The 21,617-nt window shown below is 40.2% G+C and overlaps 2 protein-coding genes across 3 annotated transcripts in view; one reads left to right on the top strand and one right to left on the bottom strand.

The window, feature by feature from the left end:
- Nucleotides 1-21,617, bottom strand: part of grin2aa (glutamate receptor, ionotropic, N-methyl D-aspartate 2A, a) — a 168,874-nt gene that overhangs the window by 124,953 nt on the left and 22,304 nt on the right. The window lies entirely within an intron of this gene.
- LOC148102911 (uncharacterized) lies at nucleotides 11,687-13,063 on the top strand. Its single transcript, XM_087840230.1, has 3 exons — nucleotides 11,687-11,916; nucleotides 12,194-12,476; nucleotides 12,641-13,063. The coding sequence occupies exons 1-3, from the start codon at nucleotides 11,687-11,689 to the stop codon at nucleotides 13,061-13,063; spliced, it is 936 nt and encodes a 311-aa protein (XP_087696356.1).

Below are 21,617 nucleotides of genomic sequence, written 5' to 3' on the forward strand. Positions count from 1 at the left end.
ATTCACCGTGCAGTTCCATCATCTGACCGGCAACAGCTTCATTTTCCAGAGTGATAATAATCCCAGAGACACTGCCAATGCAGTGAAAGCATACCCTAATAAGACACACAACAGTCATGGATGGGCCTCCCCAGAGCCCACACCTCAATATAATTAAAGTAGTGTGGTATCATGTTGAGAAAGTACAGAGCAAAAGTTAGAAACATCTAAAGAAGAATGTCCTTTAAGATGCTGGGCAGCTATTCCTGAAGACTACTTAAAGAAAAGAAAAGAAACTCTGGCTAAGAAGATGAGGTAAGATGGTCAGAATTGTACAAACTCTGGATGTTTGCAGATGTCTGAATAAATCGCTGCACCTATTTCCAATTTTTCTAGCAAACTAAAATTCTATTTATATAGCACATTTCAAGATAAAATCACAAAGTGCTTCACAGCAGCAGAAATGGACATACAACCTCAAACAAACAAAATGAGGGGCAGCTCAAGACTTTTGCACAGCATTGAATTGTTTCTTTTTTGTATATCTATGTTTAGGCCCCTCCAAAGGTACTGATCTCTCTCCACACCCACATTACCTCTTCTGTCACTCACTTCTTTCCCTCCACTCTTGCCTGTGTCCCGCATTAGTCTTTCCCTTCATTGCCATCCATTCTCTGCTCACTGCACTGAACTCTACCTAATTTAAAGTGAAAGTCACCTTTTTGTGCAAAGAGTTGCTGTCACACACCAACAGTATGCATGCACACATACGCACATGTCCAAGGTACTGATATCCCATGTGCGTGTTTATCTACAAAAGGACATGAAATGCAATTACATTTGTCCTTGGGAACATTTCAGTCCCTCTCTGTCCGCTTGAGGCAAATTACCTATTCAGCAGTATCACACATGAACTGCAAAATATGGGTATGTGTTTCTGCTCTGTGCTGCAATGACATTATTATGGGAACATTACAAATTAACATACATTAAGCTGTAGGACATACAAATTACTAATGTGAAAATCACATTCATGAAGTACATTGTGTGACTAGAAGGTGGTGCTTAAACATGAAGAAAAGACAAAAAAAAAATACCACCAACATATTTAAAAGAACTTTTTTTTTTAGAGTTATACAGCATCCTTTTATACATCAGATATAAAGTAAGAACAAAGTAACCAGATCTGATGAAGATCTGCTACTCTCGCACAGGCAACCAGTTAAAATGCCCCCCACCCCCATCCATGTATCTCTCTCTTATTGTCAGCCCTCTGACAGAGTGTAATTGAAGAAAATAAAAACCCCAGAGAAGAGGATCAATTACTCGGTGTACAAGACCGGAGCGATGTTTTCATATTAGAATGATAAAGTGTTGCCCAGAGTTCTGCGCTTTCAGAGGGGAGGCAAAACAGAAGGAGAAAAAGATGAATGGGAAGAAAAGAAGAAGAGACACAGATGGGAGAGGTGAGAGACAGATGTAGTTTTAATAGCGTTTACTAATGCGACGGTATTGTATGTGTTAGAAAAGTCTATTACTTTGTTTCCAATGTGTGTGCGTGTACATCACAGGAGATTTTGAGTGTCTGAGAGTGAACTGATCTGTATTAAGTTGTAAATTGGAAGGGTGTGATTGCGCCTGCTGCTGTGAGACTCGGTTATCTTTCAGCCTCATCACTGCCAGCGGTCTCTGTGCTCGCTCGGAGATAACGCAGGAAACAATGGCAGGCCTAATTCAACTGTGTCCATATACCTTCAATAAGAGCGAGAAGGTAAGAGGAGGGGGAGCAGGGGGACACAAGTGGCCGAGGGACACAGGAGGGCAGGAGATGGTGAAAAGGAGTGAAGGGATGAAAGTTTTTTAATGAAGACTGGAGGAGTGCAAGTGGGAGCCTCGCAGCTCTGAGTGACTTCAATAGCCTTTCCTCCCTTCCTCAGCCCATTGATGCCACTCAATTAAATTCTAATCAATGGAAAAGCCTCATTATCCCCGCTGCCTACAATGCTGCGGAATTGATCTCAGTCCCCGAGGTCCATCCATACAATGCAAAATTACAAAGTTTTGGTCTACAGGGCTGGTGTTAGTGGCTGCAGGACATCTACATTCTGATAAGACAGCATATACGCACGGCCTTTGCAGAGAATTCAAATCAATTACCCAAGTCTCTACTTAAAGGAGATCCATGAGTTTGACTTGAAATTGCACGTTGGCTCCTCACTGAACAAACCTACAATCTCAGGTGGGGTTGCTGTGCTGAAAATTTCAATTTCAATTCTGAAGATGCCACAAATCACCGCGTAAGCGCACATGCAGATGCATACACAATTGAAAGTTAAGGGAGAAAGATGTGGGTACTTTCAGCCAGAGACGAGGACAAAGGGTGTGCGGGGGGGAGATCTGTTTGGAAAGCACCTGCTGATGACCCCAGGGAAGCAGACAGATGATTCGCCACAGAGTCAGAGACAGCCTGACAGCTCTCAAACACATATACCTCACACACATATACACCGCAACCCAAAGACTATATGGGTACAAGCTGAGTAGGTGACTTGAAAGCAATTTACCCCATCTACGCATTACCCACACACTAACTTTTTCCCTTTGTTTTTGTCTCAAAGACACACGCACACACTGAGAAACGCAGTAGTAAGCAGAAATAGGGAAATAAAAAGGGGCAGGGGGAGCGGGTGTCATCCTATCATAAATGCTCTGGGCCATCTTTTCCATTTTTTTGTGATTCATACATGTTGTGCATCTGCTAGATAAAAAAAAGAAAAGCAGTCCGAGAGCCTGACCCTCCCATACCATCATTTCACGTCTTTAAATCTTTGAATTTCAGCCCAGAAACACATATCCAGTATTGTGGGAGGGGAACTATTAAACTAACTGCTCAATCATTAAATTCTCATTTGCAATCTTTCCTCATTTATGAGATAAAGAGGTAAGCGAGAACACAATTTCTGTTGTTGTTATCGCACCTGGATTATTTGTCAGTTTATGACGGGTACAAAGTTGCTAATTAAATGCTGGGAAAGTCTCCAGCTGGAATGAGTGTTTCTGTAAAGCCATGTGCAGAATTATTCTGCTTATGAATGACCAATTTCCTCATTGCCGTGACTTTTTGTCCAGACCTCAGGCATCTCTATTGTAATCATTTCCTGGGTAGAACGTGCTATTTAAATGGCTCCGGTGAAAAGAAATGACAGTCATGCACTCTAAACCCACTAAAAGAGATGGAAGAGAATAAAACACCATAAAAAATTATATCAATGTAATTTTCAGATTATGCTTCCATGCTGATGTTGCAATCCCATACATAATACCCGAGCACGTGGCACTGCCGCTTTCCACTGTCACATAACAAAGACCTGGTGGAGTCGTGACAAGAAATCTATAGGGAAATTTCAGAACACCAAGGATGGCAGGTGTATGATATATCTCACTCCTACCCCCAAAAAGCCAATCTTCTTCCTAACAGCCGAACCATGAAACACATCCAACCGGCTGTGGTGTTGTTCTGATGCAAACGCCTGAGGAGAAATACAAACAGCTGCCTAAAATACACGCCTGAGGGTGTTACCAAGGCAGCATCAAAGTGAAAGGTTTGCAAGGAAGCACCAAGCACAGGGACAGATAATCTGATGCTTCCTACTAACATATTTTAATCACATCATAGTTAACCAGTCGAACATCACAAGGATTTAGATTATGTAACTCAGACAGCCATTAATGTAACCTTTGAAGAATATTTGTGCATGTCAGCTAAACAAGGTGACAACTTAAAACATATAATCACAGTAATATTGTGGGGTTTTTTTGTTTGTTTGGGTTTTTTGTTTTGTTTTGGTTTTTTTTTTTTTTTGGGGGGGGGGGGGGGGGGGGGGGGTTGTTTTTACCAAATTTCCCCTTGTGGGACAATTAAAGGGTTATTCTATTGTTTTTTGGTTTATTTATGACATGCAAAATCCCCACCACAGAGCTGTGGCATTTAATATTAATATTTAATGAAAGGGGATGAAATTTCAGCAGCACAAATTAAATGAAAACATAAATAATGCACACAGTGCTCAACAAATGTATTTGACCAGCTGTCATAAAAACAAGAAAACACCAACTTTTTTGTAAATCTCTATAAAATTAGTTGAAAACTAGAAATTGTGTTGTTATACAACAGATATACCAAACTGAAGTCACATTTGTATACCCAAACTCCACTCGGCACACTGGACTCCTCAAAGAAGTCAGAAATTAATTAAACATGACGTTCAACCAAAAAAATGAATTTATCTTTCCATAGTATATTTAACCCTTTCACGCATTGTGGTCACTACAGTGGACAGCTGTTCAAAGGTTGTTTTCTTGTGTTTGTGTCATTGTTGATGGTATACTTGCACATAAACCACTACATTAGACACTGATGTGTCACTCCATACCAAATTCATAACTCAAAACGTATGTTGTCCACCTAAGTAGACATGTAAAAAACTCAGTGAAAAGTACATGTTTAAAAAAATGAAGTTCAGAAATCTTTTTTTCATGCCTAAAGATGAATAAAAAACTGATTGAGGTTTTCATAATCCATGCATGAAAGGGTTTAATCGTTGTAATTTGGCATCTTTATAAGGAAATAAAAATATTATTATACTTTTTTCACCTTTTTTTTATAAAACAGCAAATTTGAAAATTCATGGATAACAACATTGTTTATATTCAAGATTAAAAATATCATTTTGATTAAAGAGTTTCTGCAAATTGGTGGATTACAGAAATGTAAGAACACTGCATGGTCTCCTTAAATATTCCACTACAGTAGATTCCTACATAGTGCACTTAGAAAAACATGACTCTTTTACCAACATCCAGTTCATTCCTGTTTCCATTGTAAAACAGTAGTTTTTCACCCTGAAACTTGAACTGAATCTGAATCTGTTGTTACAGGCTCATGAGCACTGAAGGTACAATTCAATTTTAATGTTTAACAGCTCTGAAGGTTAGCAGAGGTGGAGAAACCCATCCTATCCACCCTAACAATATATATTCTAAAAATACAGAAACATATTTAAGTATTCATAATTTTAGATGATGAAGTTAAAACTTAAATTAAATGTTCCTAGCTGCTTTTACTTCTTCATCTACATCAGTTTTCTAAACCACTGAATACATATTGATTTTTGGAGGCATATCTCGCCTTTGGTGATATATACTGAGAGAGAGTAAACAAACACAAGAGAACACTGTAAGCAGCGCTTCTGGGCTGTTGGAGAAGAATGCTAAACAAAACAGCTTTAGCTGGCCTTGCTGTGAAGTGACAGCACTGCAAAGCCATCACTTATTGGCTGCGTGCTTGTGTCTGGAAACGGCAATAAATTACAGATAATATACTGCAAGGATACACAGTTAAATGAGGGCTCACTTAGTTTTTATCTGTAGCTAGATGTGTAAAATCGTGTGTATGAGGCTATCGTCGTGGATGCATTTCAACAATGAAGACCCGTGAGCAAATGTAACAGGTAGATATATAAACACATGCAGCTAATATGACTTAAGAGGAAACTGGCTCACATTGGTTGAAATTCATCAAGACTTCCTAAAACTAACTCTGCATAACTCTGAACCTTAACCTTAACCTAAGCCTTACATTACCGTGACCGTGAAATATGATTTCTTATATTTACTTAAATTCCCTTGCAGAATAATTATCTAAATAGAAGTAAAATATCTTTTGAGACTAGCTGCAATTACTGTTTGTGTTAACAGGCATATTTCAATTCTGTGTAACTGTGTGTGTGTATGTGGGTGCACCCTTCCTTTTCTCTTCTCTGTCACAGCACATTTCTCAGTGGGTGTGCACTAACAATGCCCTCTCCTCCTTGTCAAGGTTGAACTAAGCTAACATCTCAAACACACACACACACACAAAAGCTTGCTCACATTGCAACTAACATGCTCAAAAAAAAAAAAAGCTGCAGACGCAAACATGCGCAAAAACTCACCTCATCCTGACTTCTTATCAAACCTCTGAAATGAGCTATTGAAAAGTCAGTGATTCCAATTCAATTCAGCCCATTAATAACAAACCTCAGTCTCCATTCATTCAGGATCTTCAGTATTCAGGCACAAAAAAAAAACAGGGTCAGGCAGGCAGCGCGTGGGTTTACTGCAGTGAAGGGAATAAAAGACCACTTCTTTCAAGGACAGCTTACCTGAGCTATCACAGAGTGGTGGTTTACCTGGAGATAGTGTTAAGAAGAAGTTTATTGTACAAAGACCTACAGAGAAACATCACCTCAATAAACATTTTTTTAAAAAAGAAAAAAAAACTGCCTTTCCTGGTACACCCAGCCTTGGTTTTGAGCTACATGTGGTCCATTAAAGGTAATGGAAAAATAGTGGTGGTTAGGCAAATTACACTATAAAACCACTGTGTTGATTTTACACCGCCACTAGCTTCTGTATATGTGAATGCAACCCCCTGCCCCGTAACTTTAAATAACAGTGAGGCTAATACCCCATTCTACGCACAAATACAAAGGCCTCACTCTCCCTGTCTTTATATCTCTTTCACTCTCTTTCCTTCCCTCCCTTTCTCTCTCAGGTGTTTCAGCAGGTAAAAACCCCATTTCCCTGTTCCCCTTAGGGAGCGCTGACCTAACTGCCGGTACTCCCGGGAGCCCCAGCTAACTCTGCAGACCCATTTGTCAACGTTGACCCTGAAACACTCCCTCTTTCCATACCCTCTATATCTGTCTTCCCTCCCTACCCATTTTCTCCTCTTCTGGTTCTTCGGCTATTTTTAAGTCTTCCCCACATGTCTCGCTGTACGCTTGTCCTCCCAAAAAGGCTATAGAAACATCAAAGGCTGGATAAGAAAGACAGAAAAGGAGAGCATGAGAGGAAAGGACAGAAAAAGGCGGAAATATTACTGAAGTGAGAAGGAAGAGCTTTTAGGCACTGATACTATATTACTGTACATCAAAACTGTGAGCTCATCTTTAACAGTGACTCAGATGTGTAATGTGAAAGGTGTCGCTCATAGCAAGAACCCACAAAGACTCATCGTCTGACTCTGCAGTTAACCTCAGCTTTATGGAGCATTTTAGTGTCTTGCAGCTCATTATTTCACTTTCAAAGCCGAAAGACTTCATTGTTTTGCTTTAGTCTCACGACTCCCATCAACCTAATTTCCGGCTTCACCAGGCAAATGCACTCGGCTGAAAAGTTCTAATAAACCCACTGTACACTTACAGCACCGAGAGCAGACAGCATTATCAGCTCGAGGACAGTGCAAAAGTCTTGATCTACCACATTTCAATATATTTTGCTTAGAAGAAGCCAGGCTTTACTGTAATTTTTTAAAGTGGTTTTGAGCAATGGCTCTCCAGGCTTTCTGAAGGCCTTTGAAACATTTTCTTAGGCACTTTGTTACCAGCAGCCTGTTGCAAAAACACATAATTTATACTATTTTCTTTGATCCACGAAAGATAACACAGTTTGATGACAATAAAATAGTATTTTACCACCAACAAGGTCATTCACAAAAAGGTACTGGCGAAAAACTCATATATATACTCATACTGCATATCTCACCATGCAGTGTCATTAGAAAATGTAATGAAACTAGACAAGTCAGAAACAAAAGAAGAATGATCAGATGGAAAGTACCTGAGGCTTTAAGGAAAGAATCCAGCAAATACTTGACACAGGACCTAAGAGATGGACTGCTACTGTTCACTGAAGCCTTGTTATTGTCTCCATGGAGTGTTTGCTGTCAGAAAACCATTCTTAAGGAAGCAAGGGTTAGGGTGACTTGTATGTTGAAGTATGTTGAATTACACAAGAACTGGACTGAAAGTCAGCAGCAACTAGTTTTTGTGAATGTTGAATCCAAATTTGAAATCTTTGGTTCAAATCATCAACAATTGCTACAAAGGAGGTCGAGCGAGAGTTACAACAGCAACCCATCTGTACAACATGAAAACCATGACAGGGTTTGGGGCTACATTTCAGCCAGTGGTGTTGGGGACCTTGATCCAAACTGATGGATGAACGATGAACGCACTAAAGTACCATCAGATTTTGATCCACCATGCAATGCCATCATCTGATTGGCAACATTCATTTCCCAGTTTGGTAATAATCCCAAACATACTGCAGTAAAAGCATACCATAGAAAAACACACAACAGTCATGGATTGGCCTCCCCAGACCCCAAACCTCAACATTATTGAAGCAGTGTGGGATCATCTTATGAGAGAACAGAATAAAAAGGCAGCCAACATCCAAATAAGAGCTTGCACTGTCTTAAAGAAATGACAAGAAAGCTGCATAAGAGAGTTCAGGCTGTGTTAAAGAGTAAACGTGGTCATATCATATACTTGTTAGATTTGTACAAGCTGCATTTGCCTTATATGTGTAAACTTTCCATGTATGTTTGCATATGTGTTAATATATTTCTGCACCTATTTCCCATTTTCCTAATAAAATCTAATCCATGAATGTGTACATCACAAAAAAACAGACTACTAACAGGTTAATAAAAAACAGATTCATTTTGAGTACCCGAGGCATGAACTTAACAGGTCACACAGAGCTAGTATTCACAGAGGTCATGTACAGTAATTACAATATGCAAGGGGGAAGTTAATAGGATGCACACTGACTTCCTCAGCAAAATCCTTATCTCTAATAACCACACTATCAACTTAATTAAAGACTTCTTTTTTAAAAAGCCCCTCAGCTTTGCTCAGGTTTTTCTCTGTGCTTCTTATTCTATCTTTAACGCTCTCATTTGTGCCCATTTTGTCTTTTTCTGGCTGCTGCTTTGTCAACGTGAAAGCTGTTGAGTCACTCTTTCCTCGTCTCCATTGTCTTCCCCCTATCTTTGAAGTCACCCGAATTCCGCAACACCGCGGTCTCGAAGCGCCGAGCCCACTGCACCATGTCAATTACATGATGCGACGCGACACTTTAAGGACTACATATTAAGGACTCTCCAGTTAAAAGAACCAAGAGCGCTGAGACAAGTTGCAAGTGACCTGAAAACTATAAATAGTTCCTCCCAAAAAACTCGTCTTTCACTGCAGCATTTAAAATTAGCAAGACAAAAATGCAGTCGCTGAAACCTACATCAGAAGCCCCTTGCAACTCATGTAGCTATCGTTCTATCTTATAGCGAACCACTATGCACGACATAGATAACATGCTTCATGTCTGAACAGATAAAATGTCAGTCTGGACTCCCGTGCATAACACTATTGAGTGTATTATTCTGTTACTTCAGTTCCAGAGGGTCAAAAATTAGTGATGATGTGAAGCCTGTGTAGCTTTCAGTAGACTGTCAGACACAAGGACACTCGGGTTCCTTTTTAGCCTCTACAAGACCTCTTAAGTTGTCTTTCATGTTAATGGATGCAATGCAGCATCCTTTTTCTTTCTTTTCTTTTTTTTCTTAGAGCTGAAGTTTTAAGAGCAAAGTGCTGGCTCTACATTACGCAGAACGCGAGACCGAGGAAGAGAGGCAGGCAAAGACAAATAAACTGAGCATGCCAATAAAACATGAATAATTCCATTTTCCTGAGAGCCCCCCACGGTGCTCACAGCTTGTTCAGCGCCTGTCATACAGGGACGTTCTTACAAGTCGTGGTTCTTTTTCCCTCTCCCATCCATCCATCCATCCTTCCTGGCGGTCTTGCCTGCAACTTCAGAACAATTAAGGTTGACTTCATGCTCCAAGGGGCTTTTGGTCATAATGGAGAGAGGAATGAAACAAGGGAGAGGCTCGTCGAAGGGATATTTAATTCATGTCACTCTTACTGCCTGCATCTCTACGTTCCCTGTCTTTTAGCACAGCTCACTGCCCCCAACATAGTGCAGTGCTGGGCAAGGATACACTATGCTAACACGAAGGCAGAGGCTATGGCCCATTTTGTGTTGCCATGCTGGAGGAGCTAAGAATGAAGCGGGCAGGGGAGGGAAACAAGCCAGCCTTATTCACTGCAGATTAATGCAGCGGCAGCAACTTTGCATGACAGTGCATGTGTTGCATATATACTTGGGTACATATGTGCTCTTTTAAGTCAGAAACAGGTGAAGCACAAATGAGAAAGAAGTGGGTGGGGGGGGAGAGACAGAAAAAGCAATTCCATTAAAGAAGAGGGAGCTGCGTCAAACTCTCAAAAGCATGGGGCACACTTAGCTACTATAAGTGCTGTGTGTCCATTGTGTGTGTGTGTGTGTGTGTGCGTGTGTGTGTGTGTGTGCATGAGCGCAATATAGAGGGCAGGCAGAGTGGGGTGAAGTTGTTGCCAACTTCTTTCGGCATGGCTTCGACACAAGGAGAAATCTCTCTGTATAATCTTCAAACACTTAACAACTGATATGATGGGGAAAGAAGGAGAGAGGGAAGGACAGACAGACTTTCAAGATTAGATGAGAAATGCAGATGAAAGGAAGAGATGAGGATGCGCGAGGAAGGAGACTACAGTGGACTGATAGAAGAAAACACAAGCCCAACAAATATTCTGGTCTCAAAAGATTTAACAGGACGGCCAGCGCTACATTATAAACCAGTAACTTTTTTTGTTTGGAAAATGATGAAATTCCTGTTCATCTTTAACGTGTTACAAGTGGATTTTGCTTTTGTTTAACAAATAGAAAGAAAAAAACAACAACAAAATGTCTTCATACCATTCATTAAATGCCCTTTTCCCAATTTTCTTCCATCTTTCTCCAGGATGAGGTCTGAGGAGTGGGAGGTCTGTTTTTCCGCAGCTCTTCTAATTAGATCAAACTTAAAGTAAGTGACTGTTGTCTGACCTCCCAGCACGGTGGAGTTTAACTCAAATCCCAAAGCAGCTAGAAGGGAAGATAACAGTGTGTGGCATAAAAAGCTGCACAAACAAGCCTAGAGAACAGACTATACCAAAATCCATGGAGAAAAAAAGGGAATATACTGTATGAGAGAAAGAGCTACAGAAACTCACCGTAGATTTGAGATAAAGATGTGCACAACTTGTCAGCCTAACAACTTGTGAAGAAAGCTATGTAATTTAACACTTTAGTAAAAGGCTCATAAGTTCACATCCTTGATTTTTACAACTAAATAAAGTGTTTTAAATACAGTTTTTCTCAGTTGCTTTGGTGCATTTCTCACAACAGAATTAAACTTTGCACAATAGTTAGTTCAACCTCCACAACATGTAGTCGTTTTGGCACAACCTTGTGGCGGTTTCATGTTGCCTTTGGACATGAAGCAGTTGAGTAAGTACAAATATCTAAAGAATGGTCACTTTTGACTTGCTATTCATCACTATCTCCTTGCTTTTATCATGAATGTCACAATTATTTATACTTGTACCGGCTGAATAGTCATTGTCCTTACAACTAATAGTCTTCATTTCATTGCTTGTGTCAGTGCACTCAAAATTGTTGAACATCTTGTCAAACAATTTGTACACCCATTTTGAAAACCCTATTTTTAAGGAGTTTCCATGAAAATCTCCATAAATTACTTTTTTCAGGTGAACCTTATCTCACACTAATGAAAATTGGTGTGTGTTACTCTTACTTGCAACCAATGAAAAGCCTCTTCTACCCAGTCACAGGTGAATCGCGTTACAGTATCCCCTACTCTACAAGTATATATATAATGTAAACCAACAGACAGGATTGGCATGAGGTGCATACTGAATCTACAAAACTGCAGAAGATGGAACGTCAGCCTTGTGGAAGAGGGGTGAGGATCGGTGGAGGACGAGGACAAAACCGGGTAAGAAGAGGCCAACCACATAGACACGTTCCTGACGAAATCAGGGCAACACTTGTGGATCATGTGATAAACCATGGCCTCACAATGGCCGAGGCTGGTCGAAGGGTGCAGCCAAATGTTGGGAGAACTACTGTAAGTTCTATTATTCAGACATTTCGTCGGGAAAACAGGTGAGCATACTGTAATGTAGTTATTCAGCACAAACTAATTTGCTCTGCACTTTCATAGTCATACAGGAGACTTGCATTAGGACATGACCTTATAGATCTTTACATATAGACGTACTGTAACTGAAGCGCAGACTTGGCCCAGGTGTGGCATAGTGTGCTGTGGTACAATACAGTAATGCTGTAAAGAAAGGAGTTTTGAATGATAGTCCTGTAACAGTTACTGTAAGCATGTTTGTGCTTATTTATGTTTGTGTTTTTTCATCTGCATCTCAAAAAGGACTGCCAGACAACCTAGAAGAGGTGGAAGAGGTCCACTTTTGACTCCGCAGCAAGAGGAAAGAATTTGTGCAATGGTGGCTGCAAACAACGCTTTGAGACTGAGAGAAATACAAAGAACTGTCGTAGAAGATGACACCATCTTCGGAAATATTCAGCCAATATCAATTTCCACCAAAGACAGAGTCCTCAGACGGAATGAAATGTCCATGAAGCAATTGTACAAAGTACCATTTGAACGGAACAGTGATCGAGTGAGGGAGCTCCGTCACCAGTATGTACAGGTAAAACATGTTTGCATATGTACCTCTGTTTACTGTAAAAGTTTAGGCCATGTACTGCACTTGCATTTATGCATGTTACTGTAATACTATTTACAATTCAAACTGTACAATCTGTTGTGCCAAATGCACCATTAAAGACTTTTTTATTCTCATCCTTTGTATAGCGTATCCTGGAATTGGAGGCCAGGGAACCCCTGCACGCGTTTGTATATCTTGACGAAGTGAGATTCAATCTCGCAAAAGGCAGACAGCGTGGACGAAATCACATTGGAGAAAGAGCCACCATTGATGTCCCAGGCCAACGAGGAGGAAATATTACAATGTGGGCAGCAATCTCAAAAAATGGCATTCACACCCATATTCCTCGTATTGGTGCATACAATACACAACACCTGTTGGCTTTTCTGGATGCTCTTTATAGGGACCTAATCCCACAAAATGAAAGGGATGATCCTGGTGACAATCAGACAATGTATGTAGTGGTTTGGGATAATGTTAGCTTCCATCACTCTGCTGTAGCCAGGCAGTGGTTTGCAGCACACGACAGGATGCTTATGGAGTTTCTTCCTCCTTACACTCATTCCTAAATCCAATTGAGGAGTTTTTCTCTTGGTAGGTGGAAGGTATATGACAGGCATCCACATACCCAAATGACCCTGCTAGCAGCTATGGATGTAGCTTGTGATGACATCACAGCAGAGTCCTGCAGAGGGTGGATTCGACACGCCAGAAGCATGCATTCCCCGATGCATCGATAGAGCTGACATTCGCTGTGATGTTGATGCAAATATGTGGGCAGACAGACGGGAGCGTCTAGATATCAATGATTGATATGCAGCAGTGTCTGTTTTTTCAGGGGTTTTTTTTTTTTGTTTCATAACTACTGCAGTAAGGCTTACTGTCTAAGTGAGTTTATGTTTGCTGTAAAATGTTTGATTTACTGTATTTCCCCAGTTGCACAATGCTGTGAACAGTTTCAATTGAATATTATCAAGAGTGCATATGAAGTGTCTTGATTTTCCTTTACAATTTATGGTTTTCAACATGCCATGCATGCTGTCCAGACGTGACATGTCATTGGGAAGCACCTACAAAGAAATCCGTCACAATGAGAACATGTTCAAACCATTTGATTTTGTGACCAAAGGTGCTGGTGTTATGACTTGTAATTGTGACAGCCCTGACACTTTGATTGATATAAGTACTTGCTTTTGATGAATATATTATCTGTTTTGATTAAGGGACTTGCTTTTGAAGCATTGACTACTTATTTTGAGCAACTGACTTGCTTTTGAACAACTGACTTTTCTTTTTGATGAAGTGACTCCCTTTTGCAAGTTATCCACCATGTTTTGCAGTTTGCACTAATTGTTTTGAGAAGAGCCTTAGTAGTGGTGCAGAGATCAATTCTGTTGTGAGAAATGCACCAAAGCAACTGAGAAAAACTGTAATACATCCATCCATCCTGCTAACCACTTGAGGGTCCTAAGGTACATCTTAGACCTCTAAAGGTTCTTGTCTACATCGGATATTATGACATCAAATTTTTGCCTAGCAACCATCTACTAACAGGCCGAAAAGACCCATGTATAGCATGTATGCAGCTAAAACACTACACTACACTCAATTTTACAATTAGACAGACAGACAGATAGATAGGAACCCATGATAGCCCCATTTAAATCTGACAGGCAGTTTAATGCACATTAATATTAAGTCAGTTAATTTTTCATGTGTTTCTTCCACATGATGCCTTTAAGATACTCACAAGTCACCACCTGCACGTTCGACATATCTTTATTTTCCTTCTTCTCGTCTCATCCCTGTCATGCAGATGTCAATAAAAATGTGAATGTGATTCTTCAGCATCTAGCTAGCCCTGCAGCAGAGGAGTGAGGATAAATGAGCAGAGTGTTTTTGCAGCAGCAGGTAATTTCAGGTGCACTGTTTGAAACAGGTTAAAACTATTATGATAAAACTTGCTGTTTCTGTGCAGTTTGGCACACAATTTGGTGCAGTAGCTACAGACACAATGTCTTTATTTGCCTTAATCTTTAATTAAACACTCTGAACATGTAAGAAAGAGGCTCAAGAGCTGGAGATCAAACATGTTTTTCAAAGTAAGGACTGCTCAGCAAGAGGCAGCCGATAAAGAGGAAAATTAAAGTGTGCATTATCCTAATTATCTGTACATGCTGCGTTACTGATGGAATCTGATTTTTTTTTTTGCTTTGTTTGTTTTTTATTGCTATGAAATATCTGAAAAAAATAAATATTTGTGAATTAGTTTGAAATGAGTCCATTGCATCGCTGCATCAGGTTCTCCCACCTGCTCAGCCCCACTTCACCACTTGGACCCCAGTGTGTCTCAGCATCAATTCTAAGTTCATTGCTCTTCATCGCTGCTGATATGGCAGTTTCTGTGCTTACTTAACACTTTTGAAACATGCGTTGGAGTCATTATCCTGCTGAAAGGATGACGTCCACTTTAAGTCCAACTTCAGCTTTGACGTAGCCTTAATCATCTTCAAGTGCTCGGTGATAAAAATGCAAAACTCAAAGTTGACTGCGAGCTGGCAGTGATACCGCTACAAACTCTAACATTTTAATTATCATGCTTCCTAGCTGGTCTGAGTTTTCTGGTAGAGCTCAATATTAAATATCAGCTGTATAGCAGCTGATGAAAATTAAAATAACAAATAACAGAAACACCCTTCGAACCATATTAAACACAAACAACCAGGTGATCTAAGCAGAGTGTAAACAAATAAATAAATAACTATTACACATAAAAAATGTTTGAGAAATCAGTTTTTGTTTCATACGTTGTATATCAGCTAATGTCGGAGTATTGGATTTTATACAGTATCAGTCTTAAAAATCCGATATTGATCAAGCTCAATTCTCTTGTCTGCCCACACTCATTTAATACTGTGACTAAACAACTCTATCTTTAAAATGCACCAAAAACCAGTGCTGATTAATCATATAAATAGGGCTATTGGCTTGTCATCCACAGCACATGACTGGGATATTTATGACTCTATAAATGCAGTCATAAATATCAAGGAGGCTGTAGCTGCAGACTTATAAGGGCGGTAACTTTGTAACTCCTACTGCTACCTGAAAAACTTTGTCAACTCCTTAACAAGCTGTCAATCTGGATCCCCGTGCCATTGTCAGCGTGGATGAAATCAATAGAGTGATGTGTTTACCGTTACAAAGCGCATATTCACATCATCATAAATTTGCTGCCATGTCAGCATCCCTGAGGGCAAAGATATTTGATATTTACTCATCCGTATGTATCTGAGGAGGTGTGAGCGACAGCGCATGGTAATAATGCACTCTGAAAAATCAACCCTTCGCTCAAGTCTCTCTCTCTCTCCAAACTGTATTTATGATTGACACGTTCTCCTGAAAGATGCTTCGGCTTGATAAGTAGCTCCCGCTCGTAATGAACCGGTTTGTAGTGTGTCGAGAGAATGAGGATCTAGGTTTTAGGTGTATTAAAACACCCGAGTAGACAATTTAATCTGACAATTTCAACACTCATAAAATGTTTTTCTTTGAGGCTTTGGCGACTGAAGGTTTTTTGGGGGGGTTTTAAAAGTTTTTACTCGTGCTGATGCGACTGCCTCGTGACACAAAGATGAGGAATAAAAAGACTTCCAGAGCCAGCAACTGCATGCATGCGTTATCTGTATATTAGTCAGGATTAAGCTGAGATGACAAAAATTCTTTCCTTCAGAGCCGTGATGGCTGTGTTATTCTCCGCATGCCTCTTCAGTCTCTCAGTTGCTGAGCTTATGTTATATTTATTGTGGGGTTTTTGTGTCAGCTTATGACCGCTGACAAGAGGCAGATCAGAAATTCAATTTACTGCTGAGACATTTGGGTTAATCAACAAGAAAGAAAAAAACTTTCACACATATTATTCAGTCATTTACACACATACACTTCTTAACTTAAATACACACAAAAAACAGCCAAAAATGCAAAGCAAAGAGACAAGGGGATTAGTTTGATGTTAGCCGGGCTGTTGTTAGTTTAACCGTGTACACAGACACACACACACAGAGGGGAAAAAAGGAAGCAGTTAGTAATAATGGCACTAGCTCCAAATAAATTGTTTGAGGAGGTGTCAATGTAGCAGCATTACACACTGCAAGCGAATACACATGACAGGGCATGATCAATTCCTGCACATCATCATCCGTCAAAATCATGCCGAGCGCAGGCCGACGTTATTAGAGCATCTCTCTCTGCGGGAGCGAGCTCGACAAAGATTTTGATTTGTTCAGCGGATGGAGGCAGCGGTGGAAACGAGGAGTAAGTAGCGGCAGGCGGATAAAATGGAGAAGATGAGGCACGTAAGGGGATTAAAGACTAAAGTAAATGTCTACACGAGAATAACATCAAAATCAATTTATATTCCCATTTAGGCGTCACATTACACAGCGTTGGGTCTTCTATTCTGTGCCAATGTCAATTAAGTTAAAGGAGGAAGAGTGTGGGCTATAAGTTTTTCTCTCTCCCCACCCCAGGAATCCGATCCAGTTCGTCTACCTGGCTACAGCTGATGATGTTAAAATGCTTTGATAATGTGCCCGTGAGTATGTGTGTCTGCTGCAATCTCTGCATAAACCTCCGCCATTCCCGAGGCTAAGGCTGAGGCTTTGCCGAGAGACAGAGGGAAGGAGACATGAACGTTTACTGAGAGACAAGAACTGAGGAGACAGGAGGAGAAAGAGAGAGGGTGGGTGAAAGGAGAGATGCTCCACGAGGGAGACAGCGGAAAACGGGGATAGCGCGAGAGGCGAGTCAGAAGAAAACTTGATATGCACGGCGAGCCGAAAACTGTGCGGCACAAACAAAAACTTCCACTACTTTGGAACAGATGTCATTGGGGAGAGCCTGCAAGAAGAGGGAGATGAGAGAGAGAGGCAAAAAAGAAAGAGAAATATAGTCATAGAATAAGTGAACAGCTCTATTTCCCCCAGTCCCGCATATTCATCCAAATCGATCCCCTCTGAGCTGTGAGAAGCCATTTCTCATCTGGACGACAGCTGAATCTGGCTATTAGAATAAAACACACCTACACACACACACACACACATATATATATATATATATATCCACTTCAGTGTTTTTATGTTAACAATCAAAGTCAGACACAAGCACAACACTAAGAGCGCTAACAAGCAAGCTGTTATTACAGGAAACTCAATGAGGACGGTCTTAGTGTGGCAATAAGAAAAGTTTCTATTGATGCCATTACTAAACACACACACAGGCGCATAACCAATTACAGAGACACAAAAACAAATCAATTTGTGTGCATGATATTGATAAAGTACAAGCGTATGAAGACACACACACACACTATCTGTGCAGAAGTGTGCTACTGTGCAGCAGAGCCTGCCTGTGGTTCAGCAGGCTGAAGATGCTCTAGTTAAATGGCAGTGTGATTTAAGGCATACAAAAACAAATGGCTCCACGCAGTAATTGGACAAACTCATAAATGATATAAAATGTTATTTTTATTCACTTGTTTTCCCTCTCCTTTCCTTCCCTCCCACTTCTATTTGCTATTTGACACAAGCCGACAGCAACAAACATCAGACAGCCCGTGTGCGTGTGTTTCCGCGCGCCCCGGGCGTGTGCACGTATGTGTGCAATTATACAGCCTGAGGGGAGACGACAACAGGGATGGATGAATAATGTCCTTTGATCACAGCAACACCACACACACACACACAAATCTACTACAACAATGCTGGCATTTACATCAGGTGTGCGCGTGTGGCCAGTTGGTTTGAAAAAATGCATAAATAAACTAAAACAAACAAAACAAATTTTAAAAAAGGAAGAAAAAAAGACAAATTTCCAGGAGTACACTTGTGTACATCTGTAGTAGAGGAGAATACTTTAGTAAATTAATGATTAGAAAATACTGTTCGGGTCCTCGGGTCCATCGACAAAATTTCATCATTATGGATCAATAAATTACAAAAATACACTCGCAGCATATACTGCAGTGGATACTGTGTGTGCGTCACTGCCTAATTAGTTGAATGGAAACGTTGGGTAACAGTTGCTGATGGTTTTTCTTTTTAACATCTACGCTGCACAGCCAGAGCCAACTATGTGAACTGGGAGGGGCAGGGCATTCTTTCAGCCACATATGATTGGACTTAAAGATGATCGATGACGAAAAAAAGGCCAAGATAATGAGCAAGATTAACAACAGAAATGTCGTCATCTCTAAGCTAGCTAGACTAAATACGACTACAATTACCTCACAGTTGTTACAGCTTTGTGGGCATTTATTTATGCACAGCTCTCTTAAGATCCCACCACATTTGAGTCAGGTTGAAGTCTGGACACTTTGATTCTTTTCTTTCTCGGTCGTTTTGTTGCTGCTGCTCTGGGGATCACTGTCTTGTTCTGTGACCGAGTTTTAGCCAAGTTTTAGCTGTCGGACAGATGTCCTCATATGTGACTCTAGATTACTTTGATAACCAGAGAAGATCATGGTCAACTGAGTGACTGCGTAGTGCCCCAACCATCACCCCTACACATCCACAAAGTTACCACTACATCATGGACACATGATCTCCACCTTAGCTTTGTCTTTCTGAAAGAGATTGTTCCAGAAGTCTTGTGGTTTGTCCAGCTTAGCTGCGCTGCCATGCTCTTTTTACAGAAGGGGCTTACACCAGGCAGGATGTCCAAACGAGTTATACTGGTTCAGTCTTTTTTTTTGTTTTGGTCTTTTTCTTGGCTTTGTGTTGTCACACACATAAATGCTCCAAACCAGCAAACTGACAAAACTTCTGCTTTTCATAGAGGTGTTCATACTTCCTTGTGATCAATTATTCAGATACATTTGAGTAGAAGCGGCTGTCTGCTACTTCCCTTATTAATTTATATAGAAGCTGTAAGGACGTGCTTAGTATTTCACAAATTGCCTCTGTATATTGGCTTCGTCTTGTTTGAATAAACGATAGTGTAATATGTTATGTGTTGCTGTTGCATTTAACTTATTTTGAAACCTTTTAAAATTAGGACCAGATTTTTTTCTTTTCAAACCTAAAGCCTCAACTAACTATTCAATTTGCAATTTAAAACTACACTTATTCAAACAGGTAACAAAGCCTTTGTAGAGAAACAATAATATTAATAACATTAACAGGTGGACACTAAGGTTTACCTTCAGCATTTGAATAGATAGCAAAACATTTATGGACATAATCTGTTTATTTGTTTGTCACTTATGGGGTTAAATAGTGGTAAAAAAAAAATCTGTAAACCTTTGACCTTTTGGATATATTCTGGATATATATTTTCATATATTTTAACTTAACTTTAAAGCACCTTTTTAAACGGCATTGTTATTTTAGGTAACACTGTTTTTATTTTGATGTATTTTAACTTTCACAATTTAATCGTGCTCCTTTCTTTTGTGTAATTTTCTTCCCATTGAATGATTTTTCTCTCGTCATTTTATATTTTACTCGCCTGCGCTATGCCACTTTATTCACGCTCTTTTTGTGTAAGTTGTGTTTTCAGTGAAAAATGCAGACCTGATTTTAACTCAGTATCCCAAAGAGAATCAGTTAAACTTGTTTTTGTTTTAATAATGTGGCAATAATGAATTGGAAGCCGACTAAGAACCTCTAACAGCTTTGTTGTGCAGCTAAAATTGTAAATGACTTCCATTCAAAGCTCTTTACAGCAACCAGTCAGTTGTTTCTGGGTTTTTTTGGATGCTTTTGTTTTTGTACTTCAGTGTCATATGGACAAGAGAAGCCAGGAATCGATCCAAAAACACTGCAATTATGTGTCTGTCTCCAGAGCCACAGCTACCCGACAGTGATGTCAGAAGCCGGATACGTAACTCGCCACTGATTGGCTCGAGAAAAACAAGAGAAAACAACTCTCAGCCCAGTTTTGCTAACCTTAAGACACCATGCCAGATTTAATTTCATTGGCTTACCAGGCCTCTTGTTCACACAGGTGGTCATAGGTACAGTCAGTCTAGAGCGAACAGCTGCCTCTATTCAGTCTGAATGGGGGCTTTCAAACCAGCTTTTTATTTAACTGAGGGTGATTGAAGGCTAATCTGAGAGTCTCAGCCTTATTCCTGAACGCATGTAGAATAGGAAATACGTGCTTCACTGCGCAGCAGGCACAATGTTCATTCATTTGTTTAAATTGCTTAAATATTAATTAATCAACCCATGTAAATGAAGTGACAGCTGCTCTAGGGATGAATGCTTACGTGAAAGCTCTGTGTGTGTGTGTGTGTGTGTGTGTGTGTGTGTGTGTGTGTGTGTGTGTGTGTGTGTGTGTGTAAAGTCAATGTCCAGAGGAAGGCCATGACTTATGAGGAACAATATAGACTACACACACACACACACACACACACACAAATTTTCTGACTCTTTGAACACTGTCTGTTTAATTAAGAAGTAAAGTGTCTTTTCTTCAAGAAGCAAAACAGGGAAGGACATCTCCCATCACTGCTAACACATCTGGTGCATACAGACCATGGTTTAATTCGTGTGGCATGCTCTACAAATGAAAAACAGGAAAGAATAAAGGAAAGAAAGCAGCTGCAGCAACAGAAGACATCAGACGGCTCAGACTCGATGCGACAGCTTAGAGTCAGGACAGACAAGACTCGGGAATACACAGTTAAGGCTTCGTGACCAACACGATCCAGCTGCTATTATTGAGTCCAGTCAACGAGTTAGGTTAGACATCTAGTCAAACCCTTAAAACTGGTAAAGGAACGACAAAGTATGTGACACTAAAACACCGCAAATTTAGTAAAAAAAAACTTGGGCTCTGACATTTTTATATAAGTTTGGTAGGGTGCTACAGTCAGGCTTAGTTGCTTAGATTGCAGCAGGGGAAGACGTTTCTTTCCTTAATCAATAACGTATTCATTTCAATACAGGCAAGTCTGCATTATTCAACAAAGGCTGAGGAATGTATGGGAGGGAGTACCACAAGGAGTGGAGATACTGCAACATGCATCTAATTAACAAGCAAGAAAGACAGACAGCAGGATGGAGCGATGGGCTAAAGGATCAAGGACAACACGTGGAGAAAGCAGAAAATGGAAACAAT

The sequence above is a fragment of the Neolamprologus brichardi genome, chromosome 4 (genome assembly GCF_056152115.1).
Source record: "Neolamprologus brichardi isolate AB-2024 chromosome 4, ASM5615211v1, whole genome shotgun sequence".
NCBI lineage: Eukaryota > Metazoa > Chordata > Actinopteri > Cichliformes > Cichlidae > Neolamprologus > Neolamprologus brichardi.